Source organism: Schistocerca nitens, chromosome 11 (genome assembly GCF_023898315.1).
Source record: "Schistocerca nitens isolate TAMUIC-IGC-003100 chromosome 11, iqSchNite1.1, whole genome shotgun sequence".
NCBI classification, from domain to species: domain Eukaryota; kingdom Metazoa; phylum Arthropoda; class Insecta; order Orthoptera; family Acrididae; genus Schistocerca; species Schistocerca nitens.
Genome location: NC_064624.1, coordinates 181,003,314 through 181,024,700, shown reverse-complemented (window position 1 = coordinate 181,024,700; position 21,387 = coordinate 181,003,314). Strand labels below are relative to the sequence as shown.

Below are 21,387 nucleotides of genomic sequence, written 5' to 3'. Positions count from 1 at the left end.
ATTTTCAACACTTTCTTCAACACTACTTAAAATATCACCTCCAGTTGTAGTGTTCCTCATGGCTACTACATCGAGGAGCTCCTGCCTCACCTGAAGATCTCTATTAACACCTCTAATAAATATGGCAAGCTGCGCTGTTCCAGTGATATCAGCACTTTCGTCCAGAGCTAGAGAATACGCCATAAAATCTTTACAGATATTTGCAAGCTGGCTCTGGACGTCGTCTGCCATGTCCTGTATGCGACGCATAATAGACATGTTACATAATGGCACAATCCGAAACTGTTCAACTTGAGCTGGTCACAAATGTTCCGCTGCAACTACCAAACATTCTTTTATTAAATCACCATCAGTGAAGGGGCACAGGGATTTTGCTAAAAGCAAAGCAATTTTGTAACTCACTCTGAGAGCTGCCTCAGTTGATCTTTCTTCGTCGTCCAGATCTTCTTCGGATAGCTTCCTTTTAAGTTTAATAACTTCCCGTGCACGATCTGGTCCATCACATTTTCCACGTCCGTAGTCTTTCGCGTGGTACGACATATAACGTCACTGCAATTTAAATTTCGTAAAAGAATTCAGCGTTTTGTGACATACTAAACATTTTGCAACACCATCTTTTTCTGTAAACAGATAAAACTCCTCCCAATGGGGGTTGAACTGCGAAAGCACGGTTGGGGTTACACAACGGCGACTTGACATGATTCTTAACCAGCGAAGTGACTGTTAGAGCTGATCGTAGTACTTTAAACGTTACACAGTCAGCGCGAATTCAATAGGCACGCTGCGGCCCTATTCAAACGTGCGCGCGCATTTCCCCTCCCTCCCTACTCCGCGACCTTGCAGCTGCTCGTGAGCACGTGCCTGAGCAGACGCGAGTACTCGCGCTCAAAACCGGCCAGTTGTTAAGCCCTGCACTAGCAGTACAGAAAGCTTTCCTCTTTCTAACTTGTCTATTTCATTGTTGTTCACATGTGTGCAGAATTACATGAGCGATGGAGTGGTCTGATGAGAATGTAATGTCGCTGATAGAAGACTATAGACACCACAGCTGCTTCTGGCATCAAAGAGGTCCACAGCACAAGTGTAAAAGGAAAATAAATATGATCGGTAGATCAGAGGCTTGCATCAGGCAGGAATGGAGTGACTAAGGTCAAGCTTTGTAATTCTTTTATGAGAAAGTAAAACCACAATAAATGTTCTTGAAAGTAAGCATGTGTCAGTATGTATGTATTGTGATAATTAGAAGTAAACAAAAGACCTGATAAGTATCAGTGCTCACATTTATGGTATCTGTAAATAAATGGATAATGTAGCACTGTTACGTTAAAGACTTGTGATGATTATTTGATTTCTTAGTACCAACAAAAATGTTTTACCTGGGACCATGCTATCTGGTTCAAATGGCTCTGAGCACTATGGGACTGAACATCTGAGGTCATCCGTCCCCTAGGACTTAGAACTACTTAAACCTAACTAACCTAAGCACATCACACACATCCACGCCTGAGGCAGGATTCAAACCTGCGACTGTAGCGGTCGCGCTGTTCCAGACTGTAGCACCTAGAACCGCTCGGCCACAGCGGCCGGCGGACCACGCTATCTCTCGTGTAACAAACTGTACAGCAGATTTTATCAATTCCTTGAACATACTCTCAGCTGCAAAATACTAACGCGAATTCTTTACAGACGAATGGAAAAACTGGTAGAAGCGGACCTCGGGGAAGATCAGTTTGGATTCCGTAGAAATGTTGGAACACGTGAGGCAATACTAACCTTACGACTTATCTTAGAAGAAAGATTAAGAAAAGGCAAACCTACGTTTCTAGCATTTGTAGACTTAGAGAAAGCTTTTGACAATGTTAACTGGAATACTCTCTTTCAAATTCTGAAGGTGGCAGGGGTAAAATACAGGGAGCGAAAGGCTATTTACAATTTGTACAGAAACCAGATGGCAGTTATAAGAGTCGAGGGGCATGAAAGGGAAGCAGTGGTTGGGAAACGAGTGAGACAGGGTTGTAGCCTCTCCCCGATGTTATTCAATCTGTATATTGGGCAAGCAGTAAAGGAAACAAAACAAAAATTCGGAGTAGGTATTAAAATTCATGGAGAAGAAGTAAAAACTTTGAGGTTTGCCGATGACATTGTAATTCGGTCAGAGACAGCAAAAGACTTGGAAGAGCAGTTGAACGGAATGGACAGTGTCTTGAAAGGAGGATATAAGATGAACATCAACAAAAGCAAAACGAGGATAATGGAATGTAATCGAATTAAGTCGGGTGATGCTGAGGGAATTAGATTAGGAAATGAGACACTTAAAGTAGTAAAGGAGTTTTGCTATTTAGGGAGTAAAATAACTGATGATGGTCGACGTAGAGTGGATATAAAATGTAGACTGGCAATGGCAAGGAAATCGTTTCTGAAGAAGAGAAATTTGTTAACATCGGGTATAGATTTAAGCCTCAGGAAGTCGTTTCTGAAAGTATTTGTATGGAGTGTAGCCATGTATGGAAGTGAAACATGGACGATAACTAGTTTGGACAAGAAGAGAATAGAAGCTTTCGAAATGTGGTGCTACAGAAGAATGCTGAAGATAAGGTGGGTAGATCACGTAACTAATGAGGAGGTATTGAATAGGATTGGGGAGAAGAGAAGTTTGTGGCACAACTTGACTAGAAGAAGGAATCGGTTGGTAGGACATGTTCTGAGGCATCAAGGGATCACAAATTTAGCATTGGAGGGCAGTGTGGAGCGTAAAAATCGTAGAGGGAGACCAAGAGATGAATACACTAAGCAGATTCAGAAGGATGTAGGCTGCAGTAAGTACTGGGAGATGAAGAAGATTGCGCAGGATAGAGTAGCATGGACAGCTGCATCAAACCAGTCTCAGGACTGAAGACCACAACAGCAACAACAACAACTCTAATAAAATCGTTGACATGCTTTGCCTATGTCAAAAATTTCCTCCTCGATTATAATGAGTAACCAGTGAAAAGATTTGACTAATATATTTGCAAAATTTTGCACCGACGCTAAGGAAGGCTGCATCTGCAGTTCAGTGTTACGTGCATTTCCTCTACACATTTCATATTTAAGTGCGAATTCAGACACCTAAATTGTACCTTTCATATCCTTTTCAGTTTCTTTACCAAATACAGTGCACTTGCCGTGAAAAATAATCCTCTCTGAGTACTGAACTTTTGCGTTGTGGTTCTAACTAATATAGTGTTGCATGCTGTATGCTGATTATTAAAGCCAAAAAACAATAACACAGCGTTCACAGGCTGTGCTCATTGTCTTGCGTTCTGTGCCATTACCTTTAATGTAAATGCTTGGTCACAGAACGAGCGAATCATAGCGAATGCTGGTGAATTGTCTGCAAATGCACATTCACTTGTGTTCACTTCCATTTGCTCCACACAACACTCCTCAAAACAGAATAAGACATCCTGTTTTTGTTGCTGGACAGCAGGACCTAACAGTTAACTAAAACTGACTACCGTTTTGGTATTCAGTGGTCAATAAGGAGATTGGACTAACGGGAGAGGAAAAGGAGAAGCAGGAAGTGTGAAACATAGTGAGACAGAATACCTCCACTTACAAATACACTCCTTAATCAATTTTTTTGCCCCCCCTCTGTTCCCTCTCTCTCTCTCTCTCTCTCTCTCTCTCTCTCTCACACACACACACACACACACACACACACACACACACACACACAGACATACATATTGTTCATCCAGCCAGCACCATATAGGGGCATAGGTTTGTGTGTGTGTGTTACTTTAGCTCTGAAAAGGATTATTCCAAAATCTGGCGAGTTTTCTTTCTTTTTGTGTGTGCCTATCAACTACTCAACACCTCTGCTTTTAGTGATATACCACACAGATAGAAAAGTAAGTTTCATGTTTTCATGGTACATCCATTATGTGTAGAACAGAATACAGTAAAGAAAAGAAAACGTTATTTAAGGAGTGTATTTGTACTAAGTTTATTTTGTAACAAACATCTCACATTTTCCAAAAACTGTGTATTTTAAAATGTATACTTACTCACAATTACCCTATTTAAGTAATTTTGAGTTGTAAAATGTCATCCTGTCAAAATTCCACTGTCGTAGTTTTATAGACCCATATTTTTCTGATTACAAAAACATATTACTTTTCTAGAACAATGTGCCAGTTTGTAAAACATTCAAATTAGAAAATTTTACTTTCCAGAAAATTTTTGGCAGACTTTGGATTTCCCAGTGCACATTAAAACTTCCATTTCTCTAAATAGTACGTGACTTTTTGCTATTTTTTTGGATTACACAGTTTATAGTTAACCAGTATAACTTCACTGCCTATTATGTTTCTGTAATTTTTACTTTTCCTGTCTTTGATGTTACAGTCCCGGGAGCGGAAAGACTTACCTTAGGGGGAAAAAGGACGGGTATACACTCGCACACACACACACACACACACACACACACATATATCCATCCACACATTTACAGACACAAGCAGACATATTTAAAGACAAAGAGTTTGGGCAGAGATGTCAGTCGAGGCGGAAGTGCAGAGGCAAAGATGTTGTCGAATGACAGGTGAGGTACGAGTGGCGGCAACTTGAAATTAGCGGAGATTGAGGCCTGGTGGGTAACGGGAAGAGAGGATATATTGAAGAGCAAGTTCCCATCTCCGGAGTTCGGATAGGTTGGTGCTGGTGGGAAGTATCCAGATAACCCGGACGGTGTAACACTGTGCCGAGATGTGCTGGCCGTGCACCGAGGCATGTTTAGCCACAGGGTGATCCTCATTACCAACAAACACTGTCTGCCTGTGTCCATTCATGCAAATGGACAGTTTGTTGCTCGTCATTCCCACATAGAAAGCGTCACAGTGTAGGCAGGTCAGTTGGTAAATCACGTGGGTGCTTTCACATGTGGCTCTGCCTTTGATCGTGTACACCTTCCGGGTTATAGGACTGGAATAGGTAGTGGTGGGAGGGTGCATGGGACAGGTTTTACACCGGGGGCGGTTACAAGGATAGGAGCCAGAGGGTAGGGAAGGTGGTTTGGGGATTTCATAGGGATGAACTAACAGGTTACGAAGGTTAGGTGGACGGCGGAAAGACACTCTTGGTGGAGTGGGAAGGATTTCATGAAGGATGGATCTCATTTCAGGGCAGGATTTGAGGAAGTCGTATCCCTGCTGGAGAGCCACATTCAGAGTCTGGTCCAGTCCTGGAAAGTATCCTGTCACAAGTGGGGCACTTTTGTGGTTCTTCTGTGGGCGGTTCTGGGTTTGAGGGGATGAGGAAGTGGCACTGGTTATTTGCTTCTGTACCAGGTCGGGAGGGTAGTTGCGGGATGCGAAAGCTGTTTTCAGGTTGTTGGTGTAATGGTTCAGGGATTCCGGACTGGAGCAGATTCGTTTGCCACGGAGACCTAGGCTGTAGGGAAGGGACCGTTTGATGTAGAATGGGTGGCAGCTGTCATAATGGAGGTACTGTTGCTTGTTGGTGGGTCTGAAGTGGACGGATGTGTGAAGCTGGTCATTGGACAGATGGAGGTCAACGTCAAGGAAAGTTCATCCCTATGAAATCCCCAAACCACCTTCCCTACCCTCTGGCTCCTATCCTTGTAACCGCCCCCGGTGTAAAACCTGTCCCATGCACCCTCCCACCACTACCTATTCCAGTCCTATAACCCGGAAGGTGTACACGATCAAAGGCAGAGCCACATGTGAAAGCACCCACGTGATTTACCAACTGACCTGCCTGCACTGTGATGCATTCTATGTGGGAATGACCAGCAACAAACTGTCCATTCACATGAATGGACACAGGCAGACAGTGTTTGTTGGTAATGAGGATCACCCTGTGGCTAAACATGCCTCGGTGCACGGCCAGCACATCTCGGCACAGTGTTACACCGTCCGGGTTATCTGGATACTTCCCACCAGCACCAACCTATCCGAACTCCGGAGATGGGAACTTGCTCTTCAATATATCCTCTCTTCCCGTTACCCACCAGGCCTCAATCTCCGCTAATTTCAAGTTGCCGCCACTCATACCTCACCTGTCATTCAACAACATCTTTGCCTCTGCACTTCTGCCTCGACTGACATCTCTGCCCAAACTCTTTGTCTTTAAATGTGTCTGCTTGTGTCTGTATATGTGTTGATGGATATGTGTGTGTGTGCGTGAGTTTATACCCGTCCTTTTTTCCCCCTAAGGTAAGTCTTTCTGCTCCCGGGATTGGAATGACTCCTTACCCTCTTCCTTAAAACCCACATCCTTTCGTCTTTCCCTCTCCTTCCCTCTTTCCTGATGAGGCAACAGTTTGTTGCGAAAGCTTGAATTTTGTGTGTATGTTTGTGTGTCTATCGACGTGCCAGCGCTTTCATTTGGTAAGTCACATCATCTTTGTTTATATATCACACAAAGCATCAGTCAGTCACTGATGAATATTCTATCGGTACAGTCGCTATGTTATTAGTCAGTTGTGGTTGATCAGTAAAAGTGTTTAGTTACTATGTTTTAGTCAGTGTTTGATAATAACTATCATGTAATGCTTTGTGTGTGTAATTGCTGTGCCATTCAGTTTATTCAACCAGTTAGTCATTGTGTTTAAGCTGGTGAGATGTTAGCTGTCTGTGTTGCCACTTGTAAAGTTTTGGTAGACCACTCATCGACTATTTGAGTTCCTGTACTGTTTGATATTACCTGTGAAAATTGCTGCTTAAAAGATGATAATTTTGTGTTTAAAAAAAATAAAAGTAAATTAACAAAACAGTAATTTCTGGCAGTTTTTTTATGAAGATTACTAACTTTTTAATTCACCCAACAATTATTGGAGGAAGACTGGTGAAGATTAACAGCTACAACACTTGCAAGGCATCCAAAAAAGGTCAGTAACTTTACAAGTGGTTCAGACTTGTAAGGAATGCATCTGATGAATTGCAAATGTGATTTGATGTTTTTTGTATCACAGTTTGGCTTCACATGGTTTTGAAGGGAATAAACTAACAAAAAATATGCACATGGAAATCATTGCTATGATAACAGCAACACTTAGGCAGCTTTCCCTTTTTGTTGAGATAATTACTGTCAAAGGAAAATATAGTGCTAATTAACACAACAATGGAAGTCTCTTACATTACTTTAATTTTCTCAGACACCTATCTATAACCAATCGAATTTCATTCACATTATTGATTACATGAAGTTCAACGATTACTGATTTTGATGTTCATGACTAACAGTTCATTATAAGCAACAAACCTACTTAATATTTTCATCATTCTGCCAAAGCAACTACAAATTTAATGCGATATAAACATTCAAGATTTTAAGGGATTTTTGGTGTTTAGTAATGTAGGCTGGAAATTGGTTGAATTTTCATATAATTTAATGAGTAATTTTTGGAGACTTTTAAAAATAATTTTGATAGAATGAATGTATTTTGTTGTTATTTTTGTTGTATTTTGTCATTATAGGTTGAGTATAAGAATATTTATTTTTGGTATGCCATAAGTTGGTTTCAGGTTGGGGTATCATACATATCAACTGAATTGTGATACTGCCACCATTTGAACACCAAGATTTCATTAACACATCTGATCTTTTATGTTTTGCACTATTCAACGAGGTTTTTGGCAAATGGTAGTATACAGAGACACATAATTTGGTCGGATGTAGGGTGCAAGTGCAGGTCCGAGATGAAAAGATTGGCACAAGGGAAGAATTCGTGGTGGGCCATATCAAACAAGTCAGAGTACTGGTAAAAAGAAAAAGTGTTAGTAACAGTTATACATGGACTATTCAGAGAGTAGGGAATGTTTTTTACATTAAAAAACAAATGAAGTACAAGTAACACATTTTATTATACATGTCTGAAAGAGTGATTGACATACTACTTTTCCACATAGTCACCAAACACATTGAGGCACTTATCATAGTGGTGGACAAGGTTTGAGATACCTTCGTCGTAAAATTCTGCCAACTGAGACTTCAGCCTGAGAGTCACGCCCACCTGCAGTTCCGCGTCAGTATCAAAGCGCTGCGTTGCAAGTCAGTTCTTCATCTAGGAAAACAAGTGGAAGTTGCTTGGTGCAAGATTGCGGCTGTACAGTGGATGAGGGAAAATTTCCCATTTGGATGAATTAAGGAGTCCTTTAGTGCAGTTTGCTGTGTGAGGTCGGGCATTGTCGATCAAAAACAAAATTTTGGACGTCAGCTTTCTTCGGCATTTGTTTTGAACTGCTCTTCTAAGGCTGTGCAAAGTTTGACAGTACCGAGCAGAATTTACGGTTGCTCCACGTTCGAGAAAATCAATAAGAAACACACCTAGCCTATCCCAAAACACTGTCACCATCAACTTCCTTGCTGACAATGTTTTCAAACATTTTCTTGGTTTTTGGGGGACCTTGTAGGCCCCCACTCTGTGGACTGTAATTTTGTCTCACAATTGACATGTTTCACCAACATCTCATCACCGGTTACAATTTTATCCAGTAATGAGTCACCATGTTTGTGGTAGGCCTCCAGAAATGTCAACGTTGCCCCCATTCACTGTCCTTTATGGTCCCCGGTAAGCATTTTGGGCACCCATCGTGCACAAAATTTGTGGTAGCCTAGCTTTTGAGTGACAATTTCAAACAACAAAGTCCGTGAAACTTGTGGAAAAGAAAGCAAAAGCTCCGTTATTGTGAAGAGTGACAGTTTTCACGAATAGTTTCATTAACTTTAGCGACAAGGTCGTCAGTCACAATGTTCGGGCGTCCACTCTTCTCTTCATCGTGAACATCGGTTCAGCCATTTTTAAACCGAATCCACCATTTCCAGATGGAGCATTCACTCATTATGTTGTTTCCGTACATTTCACGATAAATTACTATAGATTTTAGGTTTTTTGGCAACAAAAACCATATCGCAGACTGCACCTCACAACTGGCGGGATTTTCAATTCGGCACACATTTCAAATTCGAATATCGAAAAAACCAGACGTGCAGAGACGTTCCCCGCTGTCACTGACGAATGCCGACTGAGCTGCCGAGCAAGCACATACCAAAATATACGTGATCGGTGTGCACCTAGTGGAGTCTGATGGGAATGTTCCCTACATTCTGAACACCCTTTGTATTTCACTTCAAACTAGGGAGCTGAATGCCAGGCAGGCACCAGTGCCGTCACACACTCACCTGACGAATTGCTGCCGGACAGCTCGCCACTCGAACTCGGTGGCAGGGGCGGGAGCGGCCTGTCGGGAGTCCCGGTGGGACTGCTGACGGAGCCCGGCGGGGCGCTGCGCCGGACCACGACACCGTACGGCCTGCGCCGCTCCGCAGCCACAGACGTTCCGTAACCGTAACCGTAGCCGTAGGCGTAGCCCAGGTCGGACAGGTTCACGTAGTTGGCAGCAGAAGTGGCGGGCGGCGGCGAGTTTGGCAGGAACACGTCAGACTCCACACTGTCTGCAATTGTAAGGACAGCATACTGAGCACCTCATTCTCACTGCACAGTGAAGACCTTTTGATCCTACACAAAGTCGGTAAAGTAAATAAAGTCATATAGTATGAAGGATGGGAGATACCCACCCCAGGCAGATTCAGCCACCTAATTGGAAATTAGAGATTTAGGAACCAGATTTTAAATTGTAAGAAATTTCCAGGGGCAGATGTGGACTCTGACCACAATCTATTGGTTATGAACTGTAGATTAAAACTGAAGAAACTGCAAAAAGGGGGGAATTTAAGGAGATGGGATCTGGATAAACTGACTAAATCAGAGGTTGTACAGAGTTTCAGGGAGAGCATAAGGGAACAATTGACAGGAATGGGGGAAAGAAATACAGTAGAAGAAGAATGGGTAGCTTTGGGGGATGAAATAGTGAAGGCAGCAGAGTATCAAATAGGTAAAAAGACGAGGGCTAGTAGAAACCCTTGGGTAACAGAAGAAATATTGAGTTTAATTGATAAAAGGAGAAAACATAAAAATGCAGTAAATGAAGTAGGCAAAAAGGAATACAAACGTCTCAAAAATGAGATCAACAGGGAGTGCAAAATGGCTAAGCAGGCATGGCTAGAGGACAAATGTAATGATATAGAGGCTTATCTCACTAGGGGTAAGATAGATACTGCCTACAGGAAAATTAAAGATACCTTTGGAGAAAAGGCAACCACTTGTATGAATATCAAGAGCTCAGATGGAAACCCAGTTCTAAGCAAAGAAGGGAAATCAGAAAGGTGGAAGGAGTATATAGAGGGTCTATACAAGGGTGATGTACTTGAGGGCAATATTATGGAAATGGAAGAGGATGTAGATGAAGATGAAAAGGGACATACGATACTGCGTGAAGAGTTTGACAGAGCACTGAAAGACCTAAGTCGAAACAAGGCCCCGGGAGTAGACAACATTCCATTAGAACTACTGACGGCCTTGGGAGAGCCAGTCCTGACAAAACTCTACCATCTGGTGAGCAAGATATATGAGACAGGCGAAATACCCTCAGACTTCAAGAAGAATATAATAATTCCAATCCCAAAGAAAGCAGATGTTGACAGATGTGAAAATTACCGAACTACCAGTTTAATAAGTCACGGCTGCAAAATACTAACGCGAATTCTTTACAGATGAATGTAAAAACTAGTGGAAGCCGACCTTGGAGAAGATCAGTTTGGATTCCGTAGAAATATTGGAACACGTGAGGCAATACTGACCCTACGACTTATCTTAGAAGCTAGATTAAGGAAAGGCAAACCTACATTTCTAGCATTTGTAGACTTAGAGAAAGCTTTTGACAATGTTGACTGGAATACTCTCTTTCAAATTCTTAAAGTGGCAGGGGTAAAACACAGGGAGCGAAAGGCTATTTACAATTTGTACAGAAACCAGATGGCAGTTATAAGAGTTGAGGGATATTAAAGGGAAGCGGTGGTTGGGAAGGGAGTGAGACAGGGCTGTAGCCTGTCCATGATGTTATTCAATCTGTATACTGAGCAAGCAGTAAAGGAAACAAAAGAAAAATTCGGAGTAGGTATTAAAATCCACGGAGAAGAAATAAAAACTTTGAGGTTTGCCGATGACATTGTAATTCTGTGAGAGACAGCAAAGGACTTTGAAGAGCAGTTGAAGAGAATGGACAGTGTCTTGAAATGAGGATATAAGATGAACATCGACAAAAGCAAAACGAGGATAATGGAATGTAGTCGAATTAAGTCGGGTGATGCTGAGGGAATTAGATTAGGAAATGAGACACTTAAAGTAGTAAATGAGTTTTGCTACTTGGGGAGCAAACTAACTGATGATGGTCGAAGTAGAGAGAGTATAAAATGTAGACTGGCAATGGCAAGGAAAGTGTTTCTGAAGAAGAGAAATTTGTTAACATCAAGTATTGATTTAAGTGTGAGGAAGTCGTTTCTGAAAGTATTTGTATGGAGTGTAGCCATGTATGGAAGTGAAACATGGACGGTAAATAGTTTGGACAAGAAGAGAATAGAAGCTTTCGAAATGTGGTGCTACAGAAGAATGCTGAAGATTAGATGGGTAGATCACATAACTAATGAGGAGGTATTGAATAGAATTGGGGAGAAGAGGAGCTTGTGGCACAACTTGGCTAGAAGAAGGGATCGGTTGGTAGGACATGTTCTGAGGCATCAAGGGATCACCAATTTAGTATTGGAGGGCAGCGTGGAGGGTAAAAATCGTAGAGGGAGACCAAGAGATGAATACACTAAGCAGATTCAGAAGGATGTAGGTTGCAGTAGGTACTGGGAGATGAAGAAGCTTGCACAGGATAGAGTAGCATGGAGAGCTGCATCAAACCAGTCTCAGGACTGAAGACCACAACAACAACTACAGACAGAACAACCTGACTAGCATACAGACAAGGGAGGAAAGTACACTTTAATAGATCTAATATAGGAATTTTACACCCATCCATTTTTTAAACAGAGTGATTTGTGAGCCAGATACAGCCGGAGTGTGTTGCGATTGCGTATACCACGTTGGGGCCCACACAATGTACGTGCAAGTAGCGTCATTTCTGAGCATTCGTCACCACGTTGAACTTGGCGCGCTTATTGTTGACATTCGACAGCAAAGTTCGCATGCCGACAGCTTAAGGAGAGTCTGTTCATGTTATTAGTCAGTTGTATGAACCAATTTGTAATTGGGATAATAAACCCTGTTTGTGAAACTGCCAGTGCCAGTTATTATGTAACAGTAGTCATCTGACAAGAAAGGTCTTGTGAAAGGCAGGGTTCCTCTGTAATAAGTAAGAAGACCACTTCGAGATGAGAGAAACGTCGTGGTGGGAATGTGGGGGCAGACACACTTGCTGCCTGGATCCCACCTGACCGTGTCTGCCCAGTACAAGGAGGATCACCAAGTACTTTTGTAATCCCTTCATATCTGTGCCAGACATCTGATAAATAATAGACTCCCTGCATCATCCCACATTACTGGTCGGAGACTAGAAGGAGCCGGTCTAGGGAATTACCGTTCAATGCTTATGCAAGTGGCAAATCGGAGCCAATGAAGTGGTCGGCCTTGCTTGTGGATTGGTGTGCTGGCAGTAACATCAAAGCAATGGGGTTGGCATTGGGGCCACTCTTCTTGTGTGGACACCAGGTAGAATATTTGCTTGTTCGTTCAGTAGTGATTTATTGCGTCTCTAGCGCAGGTATGTATTTAAGTTTTTCCGGAAGGCCAGAAGTCACACTTAGTATGTCTTATTGATCAGTTTTGCTCTTAAATTTAACAAGACCATCATCAGAAGCTCTATAATTTATAATTTAAAGTAGTGTAGTTGGATATCAAATTAAAAAGCGAAACCAGGCAATGAAACATACTGAATATGACTTCTGGCTGTAATTTCAGCAGTCGGTGCAATGCCTGCTCCCTGTAAGGGTGACTTATTAGCCCGCCCGGTTGGCCGTGCGGTCTAACGCACGGCTTTTCAGGCGGGAAGGAGTGCCTGGTTCCCGGCACGAATCCGCCCGGCGGATTTGTGTCGAGGTCTGGTGAACCGGCCAGTCTGTGGATGGTTTTTAGGTGGTTTTCCATCTGCCTCGGCGAATGCGGGCTGGTTCCCCTTATTCCGCCTCAGTTACACTATGTCGGCGATAGCTGCACAAACAAATTCTCCATGTACGTGTACACCACCATTACTCTACCAAGCAAACACAGGGGTTACACTACTCATCTGGTGTCTGACATTCCCGTGGGGGGTCCACTGGGGGCCGAACCGCACAATAACCTTGGGTTCGGTGTGGGGCGGCAGAGGGGTGAAGTGGACTCTGGTAGTTGTCGTGGGGTTGAGGACCACTGCGGCTGCGGCGGGGACGGAGCCTCTTAAGTCGTTTCTAGGTCCCCGGTTAACATACAATACAATACAATACAATACAGGGGTGACTATTTAATGTTTTTAAAAATATTGCAGTACAGAGCGGAATGTTGGGAGGGCATTAATAATGACAGAGTTTCATTGTCAACAGGAATGTTTATGGGGCCCCTACAAACAGCAGTTATAAAAGCAAACTGAAAAGACTAGATGCTTGGAGGGAAATAACTCAGATATTAGAAAGTGATATGCACAATGTGAAAAAGAGAATGGTGTCTTTATTGACATCCTTTTGCTGTGAACAACAAAGAAAAACAAACAGAACTTGGAGTGACTATTAACTTCCTGCCGGAGGTACAGCTCTCCTAAAAGAGGTGTTATCTTTGGTAATTTTAGGACCAACATGATTCAACAACAATTTGTAATCTGAAGCTTTCATTAGGTAAACAATTATGAAATAGCCCATATTCCAATTCAGTTTTAAGGCAGATATTAATTTTGCCCCACCACACTTCTCCCTACTTTTTAAAAGAGAGGTCATCCACCAGCATCATCCTGTTTTCTTTTTCTGATGATCGGCTTCTTGCACTAAAATAAATGCTGTACATAGGACGGCTGCTAAATGCTCTTCTTCCCTCATAATATTGGCTGTGAAATTGCAATTAAAACACTACTTTATAAAGGCAACAAAACAGGAGCAATCTCGGCAACTTATCAGAGCCAACTGTGATTCCACAAGACCGAATCCCTCAGCCCCGGAATGTTCATTTTGAGTGGATGAGAAGCCAAATGCCAATGCAGCATTGGCTACCAACGTTCAGTGGCCTAGTGTGTAATGCCTTTACGTGATTGATGATGAAGATGATGATGATGAGAGGTCCCATACTCTGAGGAGCGTATGGAACAATGCGGGAGACCCGCACCACCAACTAGGCAAGGTCTTACTGGAGGTGGTTTGTCATTACCTTCCTCTGGCTGTAATGGGGAAGAATGATGATGATGATGATGAAAACGACACCCAGTCATCTCGAGGCTGAGAAAATCCCTGACCCCGCCAGGAATCGAACCCGGGACCCCGTACGCGGGAAGCGAGAAGGCTACCGCAAGACCACGAGCTACAGACGTGCCTTTATGTCTTTTTCCAAAGTTGTTTCACAGAGGAAGATTGCACTGTAGTTCCTTCTCTAGATTGTCGCACAGATGACAAAATGGTAGGTATCTAAATAGACGACAGAGGGATAGAGAAACAATTAAAATCGCTCAAAAGAGGAAAGGCCTCTGGACCTGATGGGATACCAGTTCAATTTTACACAGAATACGTGAAGGAACTTGCCCCCCTTCTTGCAGCGGTGTACCATAGGTCTCTAGAAGAGCGTAGCGTACCAAAGGATTGGAAAAGAGCACAGGTCATCCCCGTTTTCAAGAAGGGACGTCGAGCAGATGTGCAGAACCATAGACCTATATCTCTAACGTCGATCAGTTGTTGAATTTTGGAACACGTATTGTGTTCGAGTATAATGACTTTTCTGGAGACTAGAAATCTACTCTGTAGGAATCAGCATGGGTTTCGAAAAAGACGGTTATGTGAAACCCAGGTCGCGCTATTCGTCCACGAGACTCAGAGGGCCATAGACACGGGTTCACAGGTAGATGTCATGTTTCTTGACTTCCGCAAGGCGTTCGATACAGTTCCCCACAGTCGTTTAATGAACAAAGTAAGAGCATATGGACTATCAGACCAATTGTGTCATTGGATTGAGGAGTTCCTAGATAACAGGACGCAGCAAGTCATTCTCAATGGAGAGAAGTCTTCTGAAGTAAGAGTGATTTCAGGTGTGCTGCAGGGGAGTGTCATAGGACCGTTGCTATTCACAATATACATAAATGACCTTGTGGATGACATCGGAAGTTCACTGAGGCTTTTTGCGGATGATACTGTGGTGTATCGAGAGGTTGTAACAATGGAAAATTGTACTGAAATGCAGGAGGATCTGCAGCGAATTGACGCATGGTGCAGGGAATGGCAATTGAATCTCAATGTAGACAAGTGTAATGTGCTGCGAATACACAGAAAGATAGATCCTTTATCATTTAGCTACAAAATAGCAGGTCAGCAACTGGAAACAGTTAATACCATAAATTATCTGGGAGTATGCATTAGGAGTGATTTAAAATGGAATGATCACATAATGTTGATCGTCGGTAAAGCAGATGCCAGACTGAGATTCATTGGAAGAATCCTAAGGAAATGCAATCCGAAAACAAAGGAAGTAGGTTACAGTACGCTTGTTCGCCCACTGCTTGAATATTGCTCAGCAGTGTGGGATCCGTACCAGATAGGGTTGATAGAAGATATAGAGAAGATCCAAGAGAAGATCCAACGGAGAGCAGCGCGCTTCGTTACAGGATCATTTAGTAATCGCGAAAGTGTTACGGAGATGATAGATAAACTCCAGTGGAAGACTCTGCAGGAGAGACGCTCAGTAGCTCGGTACGGGCTTTTGTCAAAGTTTCGAGAACATACCTTCACCGAAGAGTCAAGCAGTATATTGCTCCCTCCTACGTATATCTTGCGAAGAGACCATGAGGATAAAATCAGAGAGATTAGAGCCCACACAGAGGCATACCGACAATCCTTCTTTCCACGAACAATACGAGACTGGAATAGAAGGGAGAACCGATAGAGGTACTCAAGGTACCCTCCACCACACACCGTCAGGTGGCTTGCGGAGTATGGGTGTAGATGTAGATGTAGATATGTGAGGGTCATTTTAAACACAAGAAAATGCCACTCCACAGATGGAGGCTGGTGTGCCTACATGATGGCTGCTATGTGTGTAATGTTGCTGGCATTTTTCAGGTCATGATTGCAGCACAGCTTGCTCAGAGGTGCCATTTTCCATCTTTCCAACTTTGAGGAAAGTTGACTTACTGGCACGAGGGACATGTGAGCACATACCAACAGATCACACAGATGGTTGGGCATAGTGCAGTGATGGCAGAACGGCTGGTGGTGGCATCGATTCGGGACAACACTGTGGAAAGAACGTTAGACGCATATCCTTCGAGAAGGACTACACCACAAGAAGATCATAGTGCTGATGAACAGACAGATGATGACAGCTGAAATCCGGGGAGAGGTTACAGGCAATGCGTTGCCACAAACAGTCGGGAACAGACTAATAGAAGCCAGTTTCAGATTTATGGACGTCAAGAGCCATTTACTGCTGACACTGTAACACAGATCACAGGAACTTGAATGGTGTAGATCCAGAGTCAATAGGGGCATTGGGTGGCATTCTGAGGTTTTCAGTGACGAGTATCACTTCTGTTTGTGGCAGTCACATTGGCGCCGACACGTCTGTAGGTGACCTGCGGAAGGTCACATGAACTGCTGATTCTCGAGACTGCTGCCTCTCCAGTGCCTGTAATTGTGGTGTGGGGAGCTACTGCATGTATTGGCAGGACTTATTTGGTAATTGTTGAAGTGAGGCTGAATCTTCACCAGTATGCAGCAATAACGATACAAACTGTTGTCATGCCCTTCGAGACCAGGGTATCGAGTGGCATTTTTCAGCAGGATAACGCAAGCCCCACACTGCAGTTCACACCACAAATGCCTTGAGGAACGTACATATCCTGAACTGGCCTCCAGGTTTGTCACCCATAGAATGTGATGGGAAGACGTGTACTTCCATACCAGTGTCCAGAGAGCAATCTACATGAAATGACACAGCACATGTTTCAGACAGGGCAAGAAATTCCTCAAAATAACATTTGGAGGATGTTTGCTTCCATGCCACAGTGAATACAATAGTGAATTCTTTCCTGCTGGGATGACACCTCGTATCGAATTTGACGATGGACGTCAGCTTCGAACAGAAAAAAAGTGAAACCGTTTAATACACATTAAGTGATTAAATCCACAAAGGTTGATAAATATCAGACTAGTGCTTCATGGTCTAACACTTTCCATTTGCATTAGCATACGCAATAGGTAACTGTGGTCTGAGTAGTAACTTGCAAGAAAGGAAAAACAAATTATGAAAAGAAAAGCTGCTACTCACCGTATAGTGGAGATGCCGAGTTGCAGATAGGAACAACAAAAAGACTGTCACAAATATAGCTTTTGTCGAAATTAGACAAAAAACACACACTCCCGAAAAAGCAACTCACTCATGTGACTGCAGTCTCAGGCAACACTATATGGTAAGTAGCAACTTTCCTTTGCACAGTATTGTTACATTCCATCCTGGGTTTTCCATTGTTAGAGAAACAAATTAGCACTTTATTACTTGACTGAAGGAAAAAAGCACAGCTGACACCTGTATATAAGAAGGGTAGAAGGACGGATCCTCAAAATTACAGACCAATAACCTTAACATCGGTTTGTTGCAGGATTCTCGAACATAGTCTCAGTTCGAGTATAATGAATTTCCTTGAGACAGAGAAGTTGCTGTCCATGCATCAGCACGGCTTTAGAAAGCATCGCTCCTGCAAAAAGCAACTCGCCCATTTTTCACACAAAGTCTTGCGAACCGTGGATGAAGGGTATCAGACGGATGCCATATTCCTCAACTTCCGGAAAGCGTTTGACTTGGTATACTCCTAACTAAGGTACGAGCATATGGGATTGGGTCCCAAGTATGTGAGTGACTCGAACACTTCTTAAGTAATAGAACCCAGTACGTTGTCCTCGATGGCGAGTGTTCATCGGAGGTGAGGGTATCATCTGGAGTGCCCCAGGGAAGTGTGGTAGGTCCGCTGTTGCTTTCTATCTACATAAATGATATTTTGGATAGGGTGGATAGCAATGTGCGGCTGTTTGCTGACGATGCTGTGGTGTACGGGAAGGTGTCGTCGTTGAGTGACTGTAGGAGGATACGAGATGACACGGACGGGATTTGTGATTGGTGTAAAGAATGGCAGCTAGTTCTAAATACAGATAAATGTAAATTAATGCAGATGAATAGGAAAAAGAATCCCGTAATGTTTGAATACTCCATCAGTAGTGTAGTGCTTGACACAGTCACATCGATTAAATATTTGGGTGTAACATTGCAGAGTGGTATGAAGTGGGACAAGCATGTAATGGCAGTTGTGGGGAAGCCGGATAGTCGCCTTCGGTTCATTGGTAGAATTTTGGGAAGATGTTGCTCATCTGTAAAGGAGACCGCTTATAAAACACTAATACGACCTATTCTCGAGTACTGCTCGAGCGTTTGGGATCACTATCAGGTCGGATTGAGGGAGGACGTAGAAGCAATTCAGAGGCGGGCTGCTAGAATTGTTACTGGTAGGTTCGATCATCACGCGAGTGTTACAGAAATGCTTCAGGAACTCGGGTGGGAGTCTCTAGAGGAAAGGAGGCGTTCTTTTCGTGAATCGCTACTGAGCAAATTTAGAGAACCAGCATCTGAGGCTGACTGCAGTACAATTTTACTGCCGCCAACTTACATTTCGCGGAAAGACCACAAAGATAAAATAAGAGAGATTAGGGCTCGTACAGAGGCATATAGGCAGTCATTTTTCCCTCGTTCTGTCTGGCAGTGGAACAGGGAGAGAAGATGCTAGTTGTGGTACGAGGAACCCTCCGCCATGCACCGTACGGTGGATTACGGAGTATGTATGTAGATGTAGATGGATGCAGGCTGCAGTAGGTACTGGGAGATGAAGCAGCTTGCACAGGATAGAATAGCATGGAGAGCTGCATCAAACCAGTCTCAGGACTGAAGACCACAACAACAACAACAACAACAACAACAACTGAGGTCATAACAAGTGGCGTTACCCCACCCCTCCCCCGGTCACTCACCCCTGTTCCTCGTCGGGGGCTGTGCTGCCGGCCCGTTCCTCGTGGGCCAGTTGGGCCGCGGCGAGACGTCCTCTCCCGGCGTGAAGCTGACCCTCTTGGGCGTGGAGCTGGCCGGACCGTCCGGCTCGGGCAGGCCCTGCAGCGACCCCCTCTTGAAGATGGGAGGCGGCCCCTCGCCCGCTCCCACGCCTCGGCTCCTGCGGTGCGGAGTCCCGTCCGTGCTCTGCTCGCGCCGTGGAGCCGCAGCCTGCTGTAAATTGCGAGCTCGTTTTTCTCTGTTCCATTTTACGCTCCTATATCCGGGAGTATTAAATGATGAAATTCTTGTAATACAAATAAGTAAAACTAATATACCATCTGGTGAGCAAGATGTAAGAGACAGGCGAAATTACCTAAGGCTTCAAGAAGAATATAATAATTCCAATCCCAAAGAAAGCAGGTGTTGACAGGTGTGAAAATTACCGAACTATCAGTTTAATAAGTCACGGCTGCAAAATATTAACGCGAATTCTTTACAGTCGAATGGAAAAACTGGTAGAAGCCGACCACGGGGAAAATGAGTTTGGATTCCGTAGAAATGTTGGAACGCATGAGGCAATACTGACCCTACGACTTATCTTGGAAGAAAGATTAAGGAAAGGCAAATCTACGTTTCTAGCATTTGTAGATTTAGAGAAAGCTTTTGACAATGTTGAGTGGAATACTTTCTTTCAAACTCTGAAGGTGGCAGGGGTAAAATACAGGGAGCGAAACGCTACTTACAATTTGTACAGAAATCAGATGGCAGTTATAAGAGTCGAGGGACATGAAAGGGAAGCAGTGGTTGGGAAGGTAGTGAGACAGGGTTGTAGCCTCTCCCTGATGCTATTCAATCTGTATATTGAGCAAGCAGTAAAGGAAACAAAAGAAAAGTTTGGAGTAGGCATGAAAATCCATGGAGAAGAAATAAAAACTTTGCGGTTCGCCGATGACATTGTAATTCTGTCAGAGACGGCAAAGGACTTGAAAGAGCAGTTGAACGGAATGGACAGTGTTTTGAAGGGAGGGTACAAGATGAACATCAACAAAAGCAAAAGAGCATAATGGAATGTAGTCGAATTAAGTCGGGTGATGATGAGGGAATTAGATTAGGAAATGAGAAGCTTAAAGTAGTAAATGAGTTTTGCTGTTTGGGGAGCAAAATAACTGATGATGGTCGAAGTAGAGAGGATATAAAATGTAGACTGGCAATGGCAAGGAAAGCATTTCTGAAGAAGAAAAATTTGTTAACATCGAGTACAGATTTAAGTGTCAGGAAGTCGTTTCTGAAAGTATTTGTATGGAGTGTAGCCATGTATGGAAGTGAAACGTGGACGATAAATAGTGTTGACAAGAAGAAAACAGAAGCTTTCGAAATGTGGTGCTACAGAAGAATGCTGAAGATTAGATGGGTAGCTCACATAACTAATGTGGATGTATTGAATAGAAATGGGGAGAAGAGGAGTTTAAGGAGCAACTTGACTAGAAGAAGGGATCGGGTGGTAGGACATGTTCTGAGGCATCAAGGGATCACAAATTTATTACTGGAGGGCAGCGTCGAGGGATAAAAATTGTAGAGGGAGACCAAGAGATGAATACACTAAGCAGATTCAGAAGGATGTAGGTTGCAGTAGGTACTGGGAGATGAAGAAGCTTGCAGAGTAGCATGGACAGCGGCATCAAACCAGTCTCACGACTGAAGACCACTACAACGACAACAATATACCACGAAGAAACATGAAAAATTACACACAGTATAATCAAAATCTTTCTATTATTAATCCAATTAGGAAGCTTTGTAAAATAATACAAATTACTATTTATATCAGATGTCTTTACACTCCTGCATCTTCAAGTGCCTCACCATTACTGAGATCCTTAAGAGGATATACTGTGAGAAAATATTCTACTCGATCCACAACACATACAAGACAGGCGAAATACCCTCACACATCGAGGATAATGTAATAATTTCACATCCAAAGAAGTGTGAATATTACAAAACCATTAGTCTATTAAGTTACAGCTTGCGAAACGACACTGACTATTCACTGAAGAATTAAAAAATTGACAGAAGCTAACCTCAGGCAAGATCAGTAGGACTCTAGGGAAGTGTAGGAACACACGAGGCAAAACTAACTCTACAGTGTATCCGAAAACACAAACTGAAGAAAGACAATTCTACATTAGTATTTGTAGAATAGAGAAAGTTTTTGATGCTGCTGA

The 21,387-nt window shown here is 43.1% G+C and overlaps 1 protein-coding gene across 1 annotated transcript in view; it reads right to left on the bottom strand.

Annotated features, from left to right (window-relative positions):
• Positions 1 to 21,387, bottom strand: part of LOC126212758 (serine/arginine repetitive matrix protein 2-like) — a 629,880-nt gene that overhangs the window by 59,055 nt on the left and 549,438 nt on the right. The window contains exons 23-24 of the mRNA XM_049940165.1: positions 19,144 to 19,393; positions 9,187 to 9,459 (exon numbers count right to left, since the gene is read on the bottom strand). Of these exons, the coding sequence (XP_049796122.1) occupies positions 9,187 to 9,459; positions 19,144 to 19,393 (523 nt within the window). The remainder of the gene's footprint in view (positions 1 to 9,186; positions 9,460 to 19,143; positions 19,394 to 21,387) is intronic.